Source organism: Aquarana catesbeiana, linkage group LG01, assembly GCF_042186555.1.
Source record: "Aquarana catesbeiana isolate 2022-GZ linkage group LG01, ASM4218655v1, whole genome shotgun sequence".
Taxonomy (NCBI): domain Eukaryota; kingdom Metazoa; phylum Chordata; class Amphibia; order Anura; family Ranidae; genus Aquarana; species Aquarana catesbeiana.
In genome coordinates this window covers 444,911,748-444,931,727 of record NC_133324.1, presented here as the reverse complement: position 1 = coordinate 444,931,727, position 19,980 = coordinate 444,911,748, and the positions used below count along the sequence as shown (strand labels likewise).

Genomic DNA, 19,980 nt, shown 5'->3' with positions numbered 1-19,980 from the left:
TATCAATGTACAAAATGCAAAGTGAACAAAGAAAAATGAAAATCAGCTCAATATTTGAAGCCTTTGGCTTCAAACCAGCATCAATTCTTACACTTGCCCAGGACAAGGATTTTGTAGGATTAGAATCAGGTCAATGATTACCAATTAATAGCAGGTTCTAATGATCATCAATTTCATATAAAGTGATCTGTAGGAAGGGCGAGTGCAGCTTCTATTTTTTTTAAGGAGGCTGAGGTCTTTTAACATCTGCTGGACGATGCTGAAAATATTTTAGGGGTCTGTTCTGTCCAGTGCTCTCCTGCATGCGGTAAATGCTGGGAAAGCAGACTAATGCCCCGTACACACGGTCGGACTTTGTTTGGACATTCCGACAACAAAATCCTAGAATTTTTTCCGATGGATGTTGGCTCAAACTTGTCTTGCATACACACGGTCACACAAAGTTGTCGGAAAATCCGATCGTTCTAAACGCGGTGACGTAAAACACGTACGTCGGGACTATAAACGGGGCAGTGGCCAATAGCTTTCATCTCTTTATTTATTCTGAGCATGAGTGGCACTTTGTCCGTCGGATTTGTGTACACACGATCGGAATTTCTGACAACGGATTTTGTTGTCGGAAAATTTTATCTCCTGCTCTCCAACTTTGTGTGTCGGAAAATCCGATGGAAAATGTCCGATGGAGCCCACACACGGTCGGAATTTCCGACAACACGCTCCGATCGGACATTTTCCATCGGAAAATCCGACCGTGTGTACGGGGCATTAGGGTGGCCGACACCAACAGACTCAACAAACTGATTTGCAAGGCCAGTGATGTTGTTGAACTGGAGTTGGAGACTTTAACAGAGAGAAGAATGTTGTCCAAGGCAGGGGTCGTCTGGCCGGGCCCCTGGTGCAGGCGGCTGGTATGAGAGAGCCGGGCGACCGGCATAAGACAGCCGGGCGGCCGGCATATGAGAGCCGGGTGGATGAGAGAAGCGAGCGGCAGCAAGCAAAGATGACATCTCTCTCTACCCCTCGCATCACCGCTCTTTCGCCCTGTCAACCTCAATGTCAGAGGTGTGGCGGGGAGCAGAAAGAGGACATCCTCTCTCACCGCCCGCCCCACATCACCGCTCTCCTGCCTTCACTCGTAACCCACCACTGCACAGAGGCCTGCCTCTGTGCTAAATGGACCAATGTTGCCACCAATGCAGTGACAATTTACATCTGGTGGCAGGCAGCATGGCAATTGACATTCCGCATCTGCTGACAGGCAACGTAACAGGTGACGTGGCAAGTGACATTCCGCATCATGTGACAGGCAGCATGGCAAGTGACATTTCACATCTGGTGACAGGCAACGTGGCAGGTGACCTGGCAAGTGACAATCCACATGTTATGGCAGGCAGCATGGCAAGTGACATTCCGCATCTGGTGACAGGCAACGTGGCAGGTGACGTGGCAAGTGACTTTCCGCATCTGGTGACAGGCAATGTGGCAGGTGACATTCCGTATCTGGTGGCAAGTGACAATCCACATCTGGTGGCAGGCAGTGTGGCAATTGACATTCTGCATCTGGTGGCAGGCAGCATGGCAAGTGACATTCCGCATCTGATAGCAGGCAGCGTGGCAAGTGACAACCCACATCTGGTGGCAAGTGACAATCCACATCTGATGGCAGGCAGCGTGGCAAGTGACTTTCCGCATCTGGTGGCAGGCAGCGTGGCAAGTGACACTGATTCTGCATTATGGCGAGTTGAACTATTTCATTTATTACTACAATGTAAATAATGCACTTCAATCACCCTGACACCATATCAAGCATGGTGCCATGATGATTGAAGCGCTAACACCAGCCATTGCCCTGACAAATTGCCCGCGAAAAATCATTTACCCAACCCATCATAGAGTCGGGATACGCCCACATCCCTGGACCGACACCCAGCTCAGCCTCTCAGCGAGCCACTGAGAACCTAAGCTGGCCGCTCCCACCCCCTCCACAGCTCAGCGCTACAGTGAGCGAGGAGCTGCATCCACCTAGCTAAGTATGAATCTAAAAAACAAAAAAAAACAAAAACACCCATACTTCTCTAAGTGAAATAGAAACAGTTGTGTAAGAGGCTTAAATTTGGGTGAGGAATGGCAAAACTCAGCTATTAAGGTGAGGTTGTCGAAGACAGTTTCATGTCATATACCATGGCAAGACTGAGCACGGCATCGAGACACAAGGTAGTTATACTGCATCAGCAAGGTCTCTCCTAGGCAAAGATTTCAAAGCAAACTGGGGTTTCAAGATGTGCTGTTCAAGCTCTTTTGAAGCAGCTAAAAAAAAAAAAAAAAAAAAAACAGGCAATACGGAGGACTGTAGATGCAGTGGTCGGCCAAGGAAACTTAATGCAGCAGATGAAAGATTCATGCTTACTTCCCTTCAACATTGGAAGATGTCCAGCAGTGCCATCAGCCCAGAACTGGAGAATATCAGTGGATTCCAGGTACACCAATCTACTGTCTGCAGAAGTCTGGCCCGAAGTGGTCTTCATGTAATGATTGTGGTCAAAAAGCCAGAACTCTGACGTGGAAACAAAGCTAAGTGATTCCACTATGCGCGACAAACATAGGAACTGGCGTGCAGAAAAATGGTAGCAGGTGCTTTGGACTGATGAGTCAAAATTTTCAATATTTGGCTGTAGTAGGAGTTGTGTTCGCCGAAGGGATAGAAAGCAGTACAATAATGAGTGTCTACAGGCAACATTAAAGCATAGTGGAGGTTCCTTGCAAGTTTGGGGTTGTATTTCTGTAAATTGAGTTGGAGATTTAGTCAGGATTAATAGTGTCCTATATTCTGAGAAATACAGGCAGATACTCATCCATCATGCCATAACATCAGGGAGGCATATGATTGGCCCCCAATTTATTCTGTAACAGGACAATGACCCCAAACATACAGCCAATTTCATTAAGAACTATCTTCAGTGTAAAGAAGAACAAGGAGTCCTGGAAGTGATGGTTTGGCCCCCACAGAGCCCTGATTCTCAACATCGAGTCCATCTGGAATTACATGAAGAGACAGAAGGATTTGAGGCCGCCTACACCCACAAAAGATCTGTGGCTAATTCTCCAAAATATTTGGAACAACCTACTTGCCAAGTTCCTTCAAAAACTGTGTGCAAGTGTACCTAGAAGAATTGATGTGGTTTTCAAGCCAACTATTGATTTGATATGGATTTTTCTTCTGTTCATTCACTTTCCATTTTGATAATTGAAAAAAAAAAAAAAAAAAACTATTAACACTTCTATTTCCGAAAGCATTCTTACACCCCAAAACCTTCTGCTATGCCTCCCGAGTATGGAGATATCAAGTGTGAGACTTTTTTTTTTACAGCCTAGATGTATAGAGGAGCCCAGAATCAAAGGAGCACCGTTGGGCTTTTAACTAGCATCATTTATTCATCTAATATCCTGACTACCTATCATATTTCTTGATTCCCTAAATGCCAGGACAAGAGAAACACCCAAAAATGACTCCATTTTGGAAAGCAAACACTCCAAGGTTTTTTTCTGAAAGTTTTTGGAAATTGTGGAAGGATAATAAAAAACAAAAAAATTTTTTAATAAAGATATTTCTAACACACATCATAGGTAAACTTAGACTTACACCACATTTTGCTACTGACTATGGCGATAACACGCGAGACATTTTCACTGTTTGGGCCGATTATGTACCGAACATCACATCTCGGGTATCACGCAAATGAACCAACTGTGTCAAAATCAATGCACTGTAATGTTCTTCTCTGTACGAGTGGTCAGGGAATACAGCTTAGTATACCGTCACCTACAGCAGTCCTATAAGCCGAACAAGCCTAACCTAGTACATGGCTGCCCCCAGGAATGTCATGTTCACTAGCCAGGAAGTACAGGAGGTCAAAGAAAGGAAAAACAAGAAATGGTTCCTGTGGTTCCAGAAGTGCAGTTGTCCACAGGGGATGGCTGGGATTGGGGTCTCATAGGAAGATAGTCAGCGAGATGTGAAGATGAGTCAGTTCAGGCTGCATGCAGAGAAATCGTCAGCAAAGGATCTGTCCAGGCAGCAAGCAGAAACATGGTCAATAAATGGGCCAGTGTTAGTACAGGCAGAGGCAACCGCACTGGTGTGGCAGTGATCAGGAACACTGTCGCTGGCTGTACTGGTCTGGTAACAGTGGGACTTGTGTAGTAGCGATAAGGAACACTGTTGATGGCTTACATTGGCCTGGTGACACCGGAGACTAGTGTAGCAGCAATCAGGAACACTGCTGCTGCAGGAACACTGCTGCTGACTTACACTGGCCTGGTGACAATCAGGGATGCCACTGCTGGCTTACACTGGTGTGGTGAGACCATTGACCACCACACCACCACGATTGGTTTACAGCCATGATGGCAATATTTGCAATTATTTTTGACAGGACCACTGTGATTGGCCCTGAACCATGTGATTGCTAGGACCAATCACAGAGAGTAAATAAAGGCCATTATTTACTACTATTTACTACAGTGAATGACACTGAGAACTAAAATTAGCTGGTTATGTTTGCCTCAACAGTTGGAGGAATATGTTTTAAGTTGGAAGGTAAGCACTATAGCCAGGCAACTATCATTTGCTTAACGACAAATCAGCAATACCAACCTGACTGTTTCTTTCAAATAAGGTTCTCTTTAATACCATGCCTTTCAAGCCAAGCTACTATGTGACTGCTGGACAAGTATGCTAAATACTGACGGACCTACATGTGTAAGGAAAAAAGCAATAAGCTAAAAAAGCAGTACTCATTGTCTGACTGCTAAGAACCTAATTGACATTTGGAATAGATTTCTCCCCACACGTGCATTATAAAGCAACTGTAGAAGTCACGAGTATCAACTCAAAAATTTATGTCTGTAATAAACATACGTTTGTATGGATCCAATGCCCTCTACGGTGCGCTGCTAGTATCATACTGTAATGTATAACTATGTATGTCACTTCCTGACTCCTATCTGGCCCTTTGCTGATAACATCTGTTTGTACATTAAATGTGCGTACTGTTAATAATATTTTCTTATAAAAATCGTGTATTATTTACAAACTTGTGTGCATCTATATATTTATGGTTAATGTTATAGGAGGGCTGTAGTAGTTCCTCTGCTCTCAATGACTTTGATAAGATTACTGGTTAACTTCCCAGGAAGGGAATCCCCTTTGTTCACAGAGGCTCTGTCCTGGGTGGATGCACTGCCAACAATATTATCAATCCCACTCTCAATCTCACGGTCGTGGTTCTTTCCTTTACCTACAGGTTTGCCGCAATATTCTGTTTTGGGAGGGCCATTTCTCACCCTTTCCCCTAAAAAAAAAAAAAAAAAAGAAGAAGGAGGGGGGCTACATATCTATACGCTTCCGGCAAAACACCCAACTTTTGTGCTTGTTCTAAATCTACCCCTAATGATTACACAGTCCTAGCTCTGGAAGAGACAGATGATCATGGATATATTACTTTTTGTCATATATCCATAATCACCTGTCTCTTCCATAAAACATTGCGCTAGGCCTATGTAATAATCAGGTGGAGAATTAGAACAAGCACACACGTATGCCTTTTTATCACTATACTGACTCATGTTTAATTAAAATAAGACTAATTCTCCAACTGTAAGCCAGTTATCACCTGTCAGAAACTATAAAGCCATTGCTACAGAATAATGGATCAAGTTGCTGCAGAGTGTCATCTTAAAGAAATTACACATTAATCTTGGTTTATGTCGTTCTTTTTCTGCAAAACTTATGCTTTAGAGGGAAGGAAGCAAATGATACACTGACAGTTTGTGTATACTCCATCTATATAAACCAGTAGTCACTTTGAAATATACATCCATAAGCAAATGAAATCTGATTTGTCACTAGTAATAGAATTCATAGTGTGGTACCACCACAGACAGACAGCAATAAACTTTACAACAGATGATATATAGTTTAATGAGAACAGATCTGAGCTTCATACACTGCTTTCTAGTCCCAGATGATTTGTACCAGTCCGATGTCTTGATGAGTCTCCAAGTCCCTTATTATGGCTCAGTTAATCTTTCCTTTCATTTTAATGTGAAGTTTCATCAGCGCACACAACAAGGTGACCCATTATGTAAAGCACATAGCAGCTCATTTCCTTTACAGAGAAACATTAACCAAAAGACTAATGGAAAATGCATCAGCTCCCGTGTACTTTGTATTGGACACTTTCTGAAAAAGCATCTTGTGTTTGCTCACCTGTTCCTTTACAAACAGCAAACATTCAGCTTATCACAGCATGCTGCACTAAGAGCCCATTTTATTGCATGTCAACAAGGCCCTCAGAGACATTTCGATAAGAAGATCTACTTACTGCTCCTGGCATTAGCGGATTTATAACTTCAATATAATTTAGTTGAATTAAAAGATATTTCCAGCTGCTGGGAACTACAGAAAATTAGAGAATCCCAGGTATTTTTTAAATAGTTACATAGCTATTGCTTGGACCAATGTAACTCAACATATACCATACCTGTGGGATCCCTCTAGAGCAGGGATCTTCAAGCTACGGCCCTCCAGCTGTTGTGGAACTACAAGTCTCATCAGGCATTGTAAAACTCTGACATTCACAGACCTGACTGGGCATGATGGGAATTGTAGTTCCTGAACAACAGGAGGGCCATAGTTTGAGGACCCCTGCTCTGGAGGCTAGAAATCACTGTAATAAGAACAGCTACTCCAGTGATCTCTACTAGCTTCTGGGTCCCGTGCTGAGCCCCTGGCCTGCTGCATTGTGAACACAGATTGCATGGTTTGCATTTTCTCAATGAATGCAAAATATTTTTTGACTGGATGAGGTGAAGAGGTGGGGTGGTGATATCAAGCTCTTCACCTCGTCCAAGCTGAGAATGTTTTGCATTCAATGAGAAAATGCAAAGCATTTTATGAATGGCACACATGCCAAGTGGCAAACCTCCTGTGTTCAGAATGCAGTAGGGCAGCCACTTGGCACAGGACCCAGAAGCAAGTGGAGACCACTTAAGTAGCATTGTCTATTAAAGTAATCTCCAACTTCCAGAGGGATCCCACAGGCACGGTATATGCATCGCTGCATCGACCCAAGCTGAACCAAGGTAAATACCTGGACTTTTTCCTTAATGCGAGTTTCAAGTTTAGGTGTAATTATGATGGTTTTCCACCATCATTAACAATTGCAAAGCATGCTCCCATTTTGAACTTGGGTCATGAATCAGCATCTACCTTCTTTTCTAAAAGGAAACCTGGATAAAGATGATGCCAGTGTTGACTCTCTATTTGTTTGCCTTACATGCTGATCCACTGGCTGACCTGGAAATTAATGAAGCTGGAGACAGCCAGTATTCTTGATAACAGGTCATTGGTGGCAGCCCCTGTATTTATCTCACAGCTTGCCTTTATCCTTAAAGTGGTTTTAAAGGCAGAAGGTTCTTTATCAATGCATTCTATGCATTAAGATAAAAAGCCTTCTGTGTGCAGAAGCCTCCCTCAGCCCCCCTAATACTTACCAGATCCCCATCTTGATCCAGCGATGTTGCACAAGAGATTCGGCTGTCTGGGACTCTCCCTCCTCCTCTCCAGCACCATTGGCTCCCGCTGCTGTCAAAGTCAGTGAGCCAATGAGGAGAGAGAGGGGCAGGGCTGGGTCGCGGCTAAGTAGGTAATTATAACATGTTTGTTTTTGTTAAACAAAAAAGAAAGACTTTAGTATCACTTTAACTTCTATCATATAGCTCTGACAAAACCCTGACCTTTTTTAAAAGGGACAAATGCTAAGGTAGCCAAAGATGAGTCAAAGATAAGTGTCCACAACCACTTAAGCTGAACAAATATGTGCCTTAACCTTTGGCTGGTTGCATGTCAATGTAATATGAAAACAGCACAGGACTGATTTAAGGTAATATTAAGCCTTAATTTTTAAGCACTATCGGCAGCTGATTAAATTAATTATTTTACCTTTTAATCCTTGTCTACAATACACATTTAAACTGGTGGCTTGACCAAAGCCCCAGGTTTCCTGTTTCATGGTGACTCTTTCCTCATGCAGCATCCTATGGGCCCACCCTTGTATGCAAGGACTAGAGTTGTGTCTCCCTTCGCTGTGTGCATCAATAGAAGCATGCAGCCCCTAATCAAGGATGGCAGGACAACCCCCCCGCTCCTCCATCATCCTCCACCCTCTAAAAGACGGGCTGAAGACTGCACTGTCTACTGTTAACTCTTTTCTGTAAAGAACAGAAGTTCAGGGAAGCAGCACAAACAGCAGGAGCCAGCAGCATTAAACATTGTAAACTTCAAGTGCTGAGTTATGAATTTTAACAAATAGTTACTGGGGAATATTTAAATGTACTGTGCTCAATATGTGAAGGTAAAAAAAACATTGAGGGTTTAACACTACTTTGAGCTGGTCATACACCAGTAAAATTCTGCATGAAATAAATTATCCTTTGGAACATTTATTCATTCTTTTCAAAGTGAATGGGGTCACATAATTGAATTGTTTGCAACTGTAATGACAAGGAAGATCTAAGGAAAGGGATGGATTTATTTATTTTTTTATAAATTCTGGATTTGGTTTCAGTTTACAAAAAGTCATAAATATTGTAATGCACATTTTAAAATCGATAGTAGAACTCAAAACATTTGTATGGCAATTAAAGGAATCGTTTCAGGGTTTTCATACATAACTGTTTGTGCCCATAATAGCACAATCAAATGCTCTGAAGAACGATTTGATGAACGTTTGAATGAAATGTATGTGTGGCCAGCTTCCCAGGCTGGCTGATTAGGCCTTCCTCCAACAAAGGTGTTTAAAAGTTCTTAATAATTCAAGTATGTTATTCCACATTTCAGCCCTGACACGCTGTGATAAGAAATCCCTAACTGCATGAGCATTCTTCCATTTTATCCTTTGATTAATTATATAACAAAAGTTAAATTATTTTTTTTATTTTCGGTCAAGTCAATCAGTTTTTTATAAATTTAATTTAAGTGTAGCGCAGTAGAGCCTTCTTTTAATAAACGATACCACATATGTCATTTTTTCACATATTGCAAAAATAGGATTGTTCCTTATTTTGGGATAGTGGGTGAAGCCATGCAGTTTTTGCAGCAATGGCTAACTGCACATACAGAACCAGTTTTTTTTTTTGCTGATAAATGTCTCTAATATTAGTGCAGTTGGCCATTGGGGAAAAGGGGAATTATTTGCATGGTTCCACCCACTATCCAGCAATAAGAATAATCCTCCTATTATGTGATAGACATGTGCATACCTGCTGTTATAAAAAGCTTCTTCCGTGTTACACACTGCTTTAGTGGAGGCATTTTGGTTCCTTTTATCTCTTCTGGGTTATAATATCTTATAAATATCTTATAAATTAAATGTGTAATAGAAAACACATAAAACTAGATTACCGTATATACTTGAGAATAAGCCAAGTTTTTCCAGCATATTTTTTTGTGCTGAAAAAGCCCCCTCGGCTTATACTCAAGTCACTGTGCCCATCTGTAGCCTCATGCAGTCTAGCTGGTGGCCGTGCGGTGTAACAAAGCCCTGCCTTCTCTTCGTCCGTGATAGGCGGAACACTGACTCACTGCTGGGAAACTGAATCAGTGTTCCGTCACGAGGAGGAGGCGGGGCTTTGTTACACCGCACGGCCGCCGACTAGACTGACTGCATGTCACAGCGCCGGGAGATCAAGTACATGAGGCTGCAGATGGACACAGTGAGGCAGGGAGATGGCACAGTGGGGCATGCAGATGGCACAGGGGGGCATGCAGATGGCACAGGGGGGCATGCAGATGGCACAGGGGGGCATGCAGATGGCACAGGGGGGCATGCAGATGGCACAGCGGGGCATGCAGATGGCACAGCGGGGCATGCAGACGGCACAGCGGGGAATGCAGACGGCACAGCGGGGAATGCAGATGGCACAATGAGGCATGCAATTGGGCATTGTTGACCCTCTTTTCCACTTACAGTAGCTGCTGCATTTCCCACCCTAGGCTTATACTCGAGTCAATAAGTTTTCCCAGTTTTTTGTGGTAAAATTAGGTGGGTCGGCTTATACGCGAGTATATATGGTATATCCTAATGAATTAGCCTTGAGGCCTAGAACATCATTCGGAAACGAATTGTCCCCCACAACATATTCACAACTTGTATACAATCCTACAACCCTGGTGACGCACAGCAGCCCTGGCTATTGCCAGATAAGTTTGATTTCAGACCTTCTGTCTGGTCACTTGACACACAGGAGTTAATTTACTTAAAGTGAATATGTTGTTCATTTTGCAAGGTAATTTTCCCGAGAGCTTAGTGAATGTGGTGTAACTTGACTTTGCACCAATGCCCAAAACATTTTTGCTTGCACATGTTAGGATGATGGAAGTCAGCAGAGCTTCGTCTCATCCACTAAGCTCTGGGGCAAATTCCCTGGCAAATTGCACAGGCTATTTGCCTTTAGTAAATCAACCACGCAATGTCCTCTCCTCCTCTTGGCCAGTGATGGGTGGTCCTTGATAATGCAAAGAACATCGCTAAAGGAATGAGGTCAGCAATATTCTCTGCAGCATTGCACATTGAGTGTGAGGCACCATGATGAGAATCCCTCTGGGATCAGAATCATGACACCTGAGCTCAAGGAACAAGGTACATGGGTTGAATGATGTATTCAACCCACAAAGGCCTGGCACTGGACCACAGAACAGTTAGACCACAGGAGATGGCACTGGGGAGAAAATGAGCACTGCTGCAAAAGCTGTATTTCTTCTTGCTTTACACAGTCCTGGGAACATATTAGGAAAAAAAAGGCAGCTAGCGCTGTTGATTGGAGCACTGGGCATATAAGACTACTAGAGACCCAGGAAACTGAGTTGTTTGTCAGCAGCAGTCTAGCTCTCCAGCTGCTACCAGCACAGGGTAGTGTGACCCTTGCTGCAGCACAAAGGAAGGTTAAAAAAAGGAGCATATTACTGTATATGCAACCTTACAGCGCTGCAGCAATAAATACAAAAGCTTCATTTGGAATTTAAAGATACTTCTTTCAATGGATATTCCACAGTCTGAAAAACAACATCATGGCAACAAGCATTAAAATGGAATAAACAGAGCTTTATCACACACATCATTAAGCTGCACTATCCTGTTCTGTACAACTACTCAAAAAGGATTTGGTGCCAAAGTTGGAAGGAGTTCAAACAAAAACAAATAAGGAACGTCCATAGCTGCTCCGCAACAGTGGACACTTTAAGAGCTAGTTCTCAATTTACCATTAGTCCTTAGAGCTTGCACTGGGATATTTTTTGTGGTTCCTGTTCTGGACAAGCACATCTTAATTTAGGGTGTTATGAATGCAAAGTATTGTATACGATAACATAACTACAAGTCTCACCCCTCCGGCTTTAAGCAGTTTCCTTCTAAACTCCTCAGTGGGGTTGTTAAAGGTGAGTTTTTCACAGCGTAGGTGGTTTACAGGCGGATGACCTTCAAGGTGCAGAAACAAGTCGTAGTCAAATCGCACTTTCCTAGGTTCTTCCTACAAGAAGGAAAGGCAAAAATATAGTCAGGAAGAAAGTATATATATATATTTTTTGTCTTTTTTGATTTCTGTTACTGATAATTCAGTCATCCATAAAAATAAAGAATATGTATAAATCCTAACCACTAGAGATCTCTGTTTCACAGCAAACATTCCGTCCCTCTGCTTAACATTTCAACTATAGACTTACTTTGTGAGGAGTAGAAAATAAGAAAATATTCTGCTGTACAAATATAATTACAGTGCCTTGAAAAAGTATTCATACCCCTTGCAATTTTCCAAAATTTGTCATGTTACAACAAAAATGTAAATGTATTTTATTGGGATTTTATGCGATATGTGCCACTTTGTGTTGGTCTAATTGTGAAGTGGAAGGAAAACGATAAATGGTTTTCAAAATATTTTGCAAATAAATGTGTGAAAAGTGTGGAATGCATTTGTATTCAGCCCCCTTTATTTTGATACCCCTAACTAAAATCTAGTGGAACCAATTGCCTTCAGAAATCACCTAATTAATAATCCGCCGTATGTAATTTAAAGCGGACCTTCAGTCATTTTTTCAACTTTCCATATATTAAATCCTCTGCCCTTGTTGTTTTAACTTTGGATAGTAAAACTTTTTTTTCTGCCAGTAAATACCTTATACAGCCCACTTCCTGTTTCTTGTCTGGTAACATGCACATCTCTATCTCTCACTCTAGTGAGAGTTTGCCAGGAAGGGAGGGGGGATGAGTCATAATAGGGCTAATGAGAGCTGCAGAGCTGGAGGTGTGCCTCTGTGTGTCTGCATAAATCCAGAAAGTGAACAGGCAGCAGCTTTAGCTGCCCACAGTTAAAATGGTTGCAGCCAGACTCCGTGGAGGGAGACTTCTGCAGCATATTTGGCAAGTATAGAATCACAGGAAATATAAAATATGCAAAGTGGTTGGAGGGAAGCTTCAGAATGGCAAAGATGTTTTTAATTACAAATTATGTGAGCAGACTGCAGTTCCTCTTTAATCTCAGTATAAATACAGCTGTTCTGTGAAGCCCTCAGGAGGTTTGTTAGAGAACCGTAGTGAACAAACAGCATCATGAAGGCCAAGGAACACACCAGAGAGGTCTGGGATAAAGTTGTGGGGAAGTTTAAAGCAGGTTTAGGTTATAAAAAAATATCCCAAGCTATGAACATCTAACTGAGCACTGTTCCATCCATCATTCGAAAATGGAAAGAGTATGGCACAACTGCCAACCTACCAAGACATGGCCATCCACCTAAACTGACAGGCCAGGCAAGGAGAGCATTAATCAGAGAAGCAGCCAAGAGGCTCATGGTAACTCTGGAGGAGCTACAGATACACAGCTCATGTGGGAGAATCTGTCCACAGGACAACTATTAGTCATGCACTCAACAAATCTGGCCTTTATTGTTGAAAGAAAGGCATTAGAAGTCCAGTTTGCAGTTTGCAAGAAGCCATGCGGGGGACACAGCAAACATGTGGAAGAAGGTGCTCTGGTCAGATGAGACCAAAATTTTACTTTTTGTCATAAAAGCAAAATGTTATATAGTGGAAAACTAACACTGCACATCACCCTAAACACACCATCCCCACCGTGAAACATGGTGGTGGCAGCTTTTCTTCAGCATTGACAGGAACGTTGGTCAGAATTGATGGGAAGATGGACAGAGCTAAATACAGGGCAATCTTACAAGAAAACCTGTTAGAGTCTTCAAAAGACCTGAGATTGGGGCAGAGGTTCACCTTCCAGCAGGACAACGATCCTAAACATACAGCCAGAGCTACAATGGAATGGTTTATCAAAGCATATTCATGTGTTAGAATGGCTCAGTCAAAGTGCAGACCTAAATCCAATTGAGAATCTGTGGCAAGACTTAAAAATTGCTGTTCACAGACATCCTCCATCCAATCTGACAGAGTTTAAACTATTTTGAAAAAAAGAATGGGCAAAAAATGTCACTCTCTAGATGTGCAAAACTTGAAGAGACATCCCAGAAAGACTTGCAGCTGTAATTGCAGTGAAAAGTGGCTCTACAAAGCATTGAACTCTTTTCAGATATGTATTTGTAAAAAATTTTGAAAACCATTTATCATTTTCCTTCCACTTACCAATTATGTGACACTTTGGTTGTAACATAACAAAATGTGGAAAATTTCAAGGCAGTATGAATACTTTTTTAAGGCACTGTACAAACTATACATAAAATCAAAGTGTTTAAAGCAGAAGTGGGCAATTTATAGCTATAGTAGCTATAGGGCTCCTCAACTGTGACCCCCAACACCACCAAACGGCCACACATAATATGTAATGTATTTCTACAGAAAAGCGTCAGACTTTGAGCATGCTTCAGGAGTGGTTGGAGACTGATAATGTAACATAAGCGATTACTGACATTAGAGACAGCCATTTCACTGCTGCCACACTTGTGCTCCCTATAGCTATCCAATAACTGCTGTCACAATATTCAATATTACCCACTGTAAGACACAAACGATCAGCAGAAAAAAAGTGCAGCAAAAGAGATATAGAATAGACAGCACAGAAGAAAAATTATAAAAGTAATAAAACAAATATTAGAAGCCAATCAAATATTCTTTTGTTCACTAGCCCGAGTCAGCACTTAGGAAAGAAATACTTGACTCCAGCTGCTGAGACTAGAGAGTCCCACAAAAGGTATTAAAAGGTCACATGCTGGGTAACAGAGGTTAAGGAAATTCACACACACACCGATAAGTTTACTCATATCAAGCTAATTTCTTTTACATGTATAACTTAAAAACTCTGAAAAGACCATAGGACTTTGTATGAAACCAAGAAATTCCCATGTATCGTTTTGACATTAAAGGGACACTAAACAATATCCTTATGCTCCAAAAACAATCCATACAAATCAGTTACTTAAGCTGGTCATGCGTGGTTACGTTTTTTTCATTCAGCCAGGCGACTGAATGAAAAAACTGAACCAAATTCCCCCCATCCACACATTCGATGTGGATGCAGGAATCCTCCCCGCTGTGTCACAGTTGTTCTGACAGAGGGACTCCCTCGCCATCAGAATACACTGATCAGCACTCCAGCCCATTGGCTGCATGCATTGATCAAGAGAAAATTTACCAACAAGCCAGTTCATGAGAAGTCAAATGGATAGACTGACTCTCTCATGAATGGGGATGGCCATACATGGATCGAAACCAGAACCAGCCGAATTTTAATCCATGTATGGCCAGCTTTAATGATTCTATAATCTTTTTTTCACTAAATAATTTCTCACTAATTTCCCCCTTGCCCCCTACACTTCTGTGTCAATCTTAGGAGTGAGCAAATTAAGGTGGTTACATTCCTACATATAGTGGGACCATGGAGAACAAATGTAGCCAACCTCTGATCACAGCAGCAAAAGAAAAAAAAAAGGAATTTGTAGATTAAGGGGAGACAGAGCAATATAGGGGATTTTTTTCATTCTAAATGCTGCACTTGTTACAAATAATAAAAAAAAAATAATGAACCCCAACTATCCTGACAATAAGTGAATTACATGCTTATGCTACAAATTTTTACTTGTCAGACAACTGCATTTGCTAACATTTTTTACTGTAATATTTCTAAGTATTTTGTATTAAATGATCTTTCATTCGTGTTGACTCTTCATGCCAGTAGCATTCATAGTTAATAACAAGAAAGCATACCAATATTCTAATTATTAAATGATTCTTTAATTTTCAGTAAATCCTTACCTGTAAGTAAGTCTGTTGAATAATGTGACAAATTAATCTACAAGTAGCATACCATCTTTATGATTTAGCCTGCATTCAAACAGCAATCATGAACATCCTCCAAAAGTATGTATTAAAAATGCATTGCTGTGGCAGAGTAGTAAATATTGGAATTTAAAGACTGACTATAAAAAGCATTTTGCTAGTCTTTTTTAATGCGTTTATGTTTAAAGCCAAACTACAGTATTTCCATATAAAAAGTCACATTCTACTACTCAAAAGCCAACTATATTATTTATGGTGATATCCTATCATGAACAAGTACATGGTTAAAGTGGAACTACATTGCACCACAAACCAAAAAACACTTCTTAATTCAATTTTAACAAACAAAGAAAACTTCCCAATCTATCCAAGTCTCGATGCTTTATTTTGCTGAGAAATTACTTGTGAAAAACACCCCTTAGCACTTCTGGCCCTGGCCATCCTTAGGCACTGATGAGAAGACACTAATATGCAGCACTGATGGGCACTAATGAGCACTGATAAGCGGCATTGATGGGCACTGAAAGGCAGCACTGACTTGCATCACTGATTGGCATAGATTGGCGTCACTGCTGGGCATTGTTGTGGCTGCACTGATAATCAGGGCACTGCTGTTCGGTGCCCTGATTATCTGTACAGGTCTCCCCTGTGAGGAGATGCCACTGATCACGCTCTGTGCGAGGCAAAGAGAGCCAGCAACTGGCATTTCCTTGTTTACATGTGATCAGCTGTGATTGTACACCACTGATCACATGGGTAAAGAGTTGCGTCATCGGCTCTTTACCAAGATTGGGGGTTGTGCCGTGTCCCAGTGACACGGCACGCAAGCGCGGTGAGACTGGGGTGACGTCAAATGACGTTGTCACAAAACAACAGAGCAACCCACCCGCCATCATTTGTCTATACGGTGGACGGGAGGTAATTAAATCAGTTGTAAAGTTATTTCTTTTTTCCTAAAATAAAAAACTGTATACTCACCTACTCTGTGCAATGACTTTTGCTTCTGTGGTCCCCCGCCAGTGCTCTTGGCTCCTCCTCTTCGGTGTGTGCCAGCATAGTAAGCCTCTTCCTATGATGGCATATGTGTGGGCCTGATCCCGAGCCAGGCTGTGTGCATCCATTGACACACATAGAATGGCTTGGGCCCGCCCCTCCTCACTGGATTTGACTGACAGCAGCAGGAGTCAATGGCTCCTGCTGCTATCATCAAAACCTGTAAGAGAGCAGAGAGGAGAGAAAACCTGCAGATGAGCACAATGATGGATCGATACAGGACTTGGGTAAGTATTTGGAGGGGGAGAGGGGTCAAAACAGGCACTGAAAATCTACGTTAGACTTACCGGTAACAGTATTTCTACGAACCTTCCAGGACGGCACGCCTGAGAGATGAGGGCTCCTCCCTACAGTAAAACACAATCAATTGACAGATTTTTATAAGTCCCCACCCTTCCCCTTGATCCCCAGTTTGTAATAAAGTAATCCCGAACAGGTTCACAAGGACAATCACTCCACATAGGTACTCACCACCTAGTGTTCAACTCATTTTCCCTCCACCATAGGGTGGGAAATAGTCCTGCCGTCCTGGAAGGTTCATAGAAATACCGTTACCGGTAAGTCGAACGTAGGCTTTCTCCTATCACCTTCCAGGACACCCGAGAGGATAATCAGGGTGTGACCACAGCTTGCAGGACCTTCCGGCCTAAGGCCAAGTCTTGCTGTGACAACATATTCACACGGTAGTGCTTCAGGAACGTATCCTGACTGGACCAGGTGGCCGATCTGCGGCTTTGTTCCCAGGAGGCCCCTGCTTTCTCAGCCCAGGAAGTTGCTAGTGACCTGGTTGAATGAGCCTTAACTTTGGCTGGTGCTGGGACCCCAGAACGCTTATAAGTCAGGGAGATAGCTCCACTGATCCACCTTGAGACTGAGACTTTAGAGGCCTGAAGTCCCTTCCTTGGCCCAGCGTATAAAACTAGTAGGTGATTGGATCTCCTAAACTCTTTTTTTTTTTTTTTTTTGTTAATAGGCAAGGAGACACCAGGAGACACCAGGCAATGAAATTTAATTTCTTTCTCGTTTTTTGGTTTATCACGAAAGGACGGTAATGTTATAGCTTGCGTCCTATTTATTGTTTAAGAAATAAAGATGCTACCTTTGGTAGATACAAAGGGTCTGGCCTGAGGGTGACTATCTGGCTGTATCAATAGGAAGGGTTCCTTCATGGACAGCCCTTGTAGATCCCCAAACCTCTTGGTCATGGTAAATGCTAACAAAAATGAAAATTTTAAGGTTACAAACTTAAAATGAACCTCCTCTATAGGTTCAAATGGTTGTTTAGATAACGCCTCTAATACCCTTGTCAGGTCCCATGGTGGGAAATTGCCTTTGGAGACCGGGGAAACCCTTTCCCTGGCCTCCAGGAATCGCTTAATGAGGTCTTGCTTTGCTAGTCTTGTATCAAGGTAGACCGAAAGTGCTGAGATCTGTACCCGAAAGGTGCTAACCACTAGGCCCTTTTCTACTCTGTCCTGGAGAAACTCCAAGGTAACTGGGACAGTGGTAGAGGTCATCTGTTTTTCTATACCCCAGGAACAGAAAGTCTTCCAAACTTTTGAGTAAATTTTCTTAGTCACTGGTTTTCTGTTCAGAACGAGGGTACCTATCTCTCTCTGAGCAGCCCTTACGCTTTAAGATCTGGTGCTCACTAGCCAGGCCGTCATCTGGAAAAATTCCGGCCTTGGGTGTAGTACTGGACCCTGCCTGAGAAGATCCGGCCTGTTTGGGAGCTTCCACGCCTCTGCCACCGCAATGGATCTTAAGCTTGCCAACCTAGCTCTCCTTGGCCACCAGGGCGCTATCAGGAGGAGCTGGCCTGGGGACTGGTTGAGCTTCTGAAGGACCCGCAGAATCAGTGCTAGGGGTGGGAAGGGGTATGTCAGCCTGCACTGCCAGGTCTGAGACAGGGCGTCTAAGTCTTCTGACTCCCTCCTTTGGGAAACTGAGAAATACCTCTTCACCTTCCTGTTCTGTCGGTTGGCGAACAAATGTATTTCGGGATTTCCGAAGTGCCGCACCAGGTTTTGAAATACCTCTGGGTTTAGTTCTTATTCCCCCTGCCTTATCGGCTGACGGCTGAGGGAGTCCACCTTGGTGTTGCTTGTCCCTTTTATGTGGACAGCTGATGTGGAGAGGACCTTCACTTCGGCCCAGTCCACAATCTCCTTGGATAATTCCAGGAGGGATCTGAACCTGGTGCCTCCCTGGTGATTCAGGTAAGCTACAACAGTGGCGTTGTCGGAGCTGACCTGAATCTCCTTGTTTATGTTTTCTTGAAAGGTTTTTAGGGCCTCTCCCATCGCTTTGAGCTCCCTGTAGTTGGATGACCTTGAGGTCCAGTGTTGTCATGAAGGCCTCCTTCATGAGGTTTTTGCGTACAGAGTAGATACTCTCCATCGTAAATTTTTTGTATTCCAAGAACTTGTTCGGGTTCTTAGGTTTACTATAAGCTGATACTTTCCTGACGGCTTGCGAAAAACGAATACATGGGAGTAGAATCCTTGGTATTGTTGTTCTTTTGCTACAGGTACCACGACCTGCTGTTCTACCACTTCCTGGATACCATCCAGAAGGGCTGATCTTTTCAGGGCATCCCTGGGGGGATGTGTGAGGGTGATCATAGAGGGGGGTTTTGCCGAAAATTACAGGCAATAACCTTCTCGCAGGATCTGGCAGATGTCTGATATCTTTTCCCACTGTGGGACAAAGTTAGACAGCCGGCCCCCCAGCCTGAGCTTGGCATCACTTAGTTTCTTTGGCGCCAATTCTGGGGGAGAAAAACAGTAAGTTGCTCTTTTGCCTTCCCCTACCACTGCCCCACCTCCTGCTGGGCTCTTTTTTGGCTCTATGCTGCGGTTGTCCCTAGGAGGGCCACAAAAAATTTTCTTACATTTTTCCTTCTTGGGCTTTACTGGGAACTTTTTACCCTTTTCTGAGGATCTAGACAGGACATTGTCTAGGTCCTGACTAAACAGCAATAAGACCTGAAAGGGAAGGCTGCATAGTTTACCCTTTGATGTGACAACTCCTCCCCAGGCCCTAATCCAGACAGCTCTTCTAGCTGAGTTGATTAATGCGGCTGTTTAGCCAAGGCTCTTGCAGACTCAACTGTGGCACCTACAAGATATGCGATGGCTTTTCCTATCACTGATAGTCAAGGATGTCATCCGATTCAGATTCCTGTGACAGGTGTTACACAGGCTCCCGCTAAGGCTGGACCCATGGCTGATGTATTTGCATCCCAAGCCTTTCTAAGGAGGGATTCTGATTTACGGTCTATCAGATCCTTCATGCTGCCTGCCTCCTCAAAGGAGAGGTCAGACTGCTTGGTGACTTGAGACAGAGTGGCATCCAGTTTTTGGAGCCTAAAAAATGTCTCCACGTCACCCTCTTTAAAGGTAAATATCCTCTTCCAGGTTTTTTGTCTGACAATTCTCCTTTCAGGTTCCCTGCATTCCTGTAGGATCAGATCCTTTAGTGACTGGTGGAGTGGGAACACCCTGGATTGAGCCTTGGCTCAGCCCCTTGTATATCTTGTCCTGTGCGGAGGTCACCCTGCGGGTCTCTGGACCCCTCC

General features: G+C 43.0%; 1 protein-coding gene across 7 annotated transcripts in view; it reads right to left on the bottom strand.

The window, feature by feature from the left end:
• Positions 1-19,980, bottom strand: part of MLLT3 (MLLT3 super elongation complex subunit) — a 401,860-nt gene that overhangs the window by 150,953 nt on the left and 230,927 nt on the right. For 4 of the 7 annotated variants that reach the window (XM_073636372.1, XM_073636333.1, XM_073636344.1 and 1 more), the window contains 2 exons: positions 16,688-16,747; positions 11,443-11,586 (listed from right to left, as the gene is read on the bottom strand). In XM_073636372.1, the coding sequence (XP_073492473.1) occupies positions 11,443-11,586; positions 16,688-16,747 (204 nt within the window). The remainder of the gene's footprint in view (positions 1-11,442; positions 11,587-16,687; positions 16,748-19,980) is intronic. The other 3 variants (XM_073636353.1, XM_073636362.1, XM_073636380.1) reach the window with 1 other exon arrangement.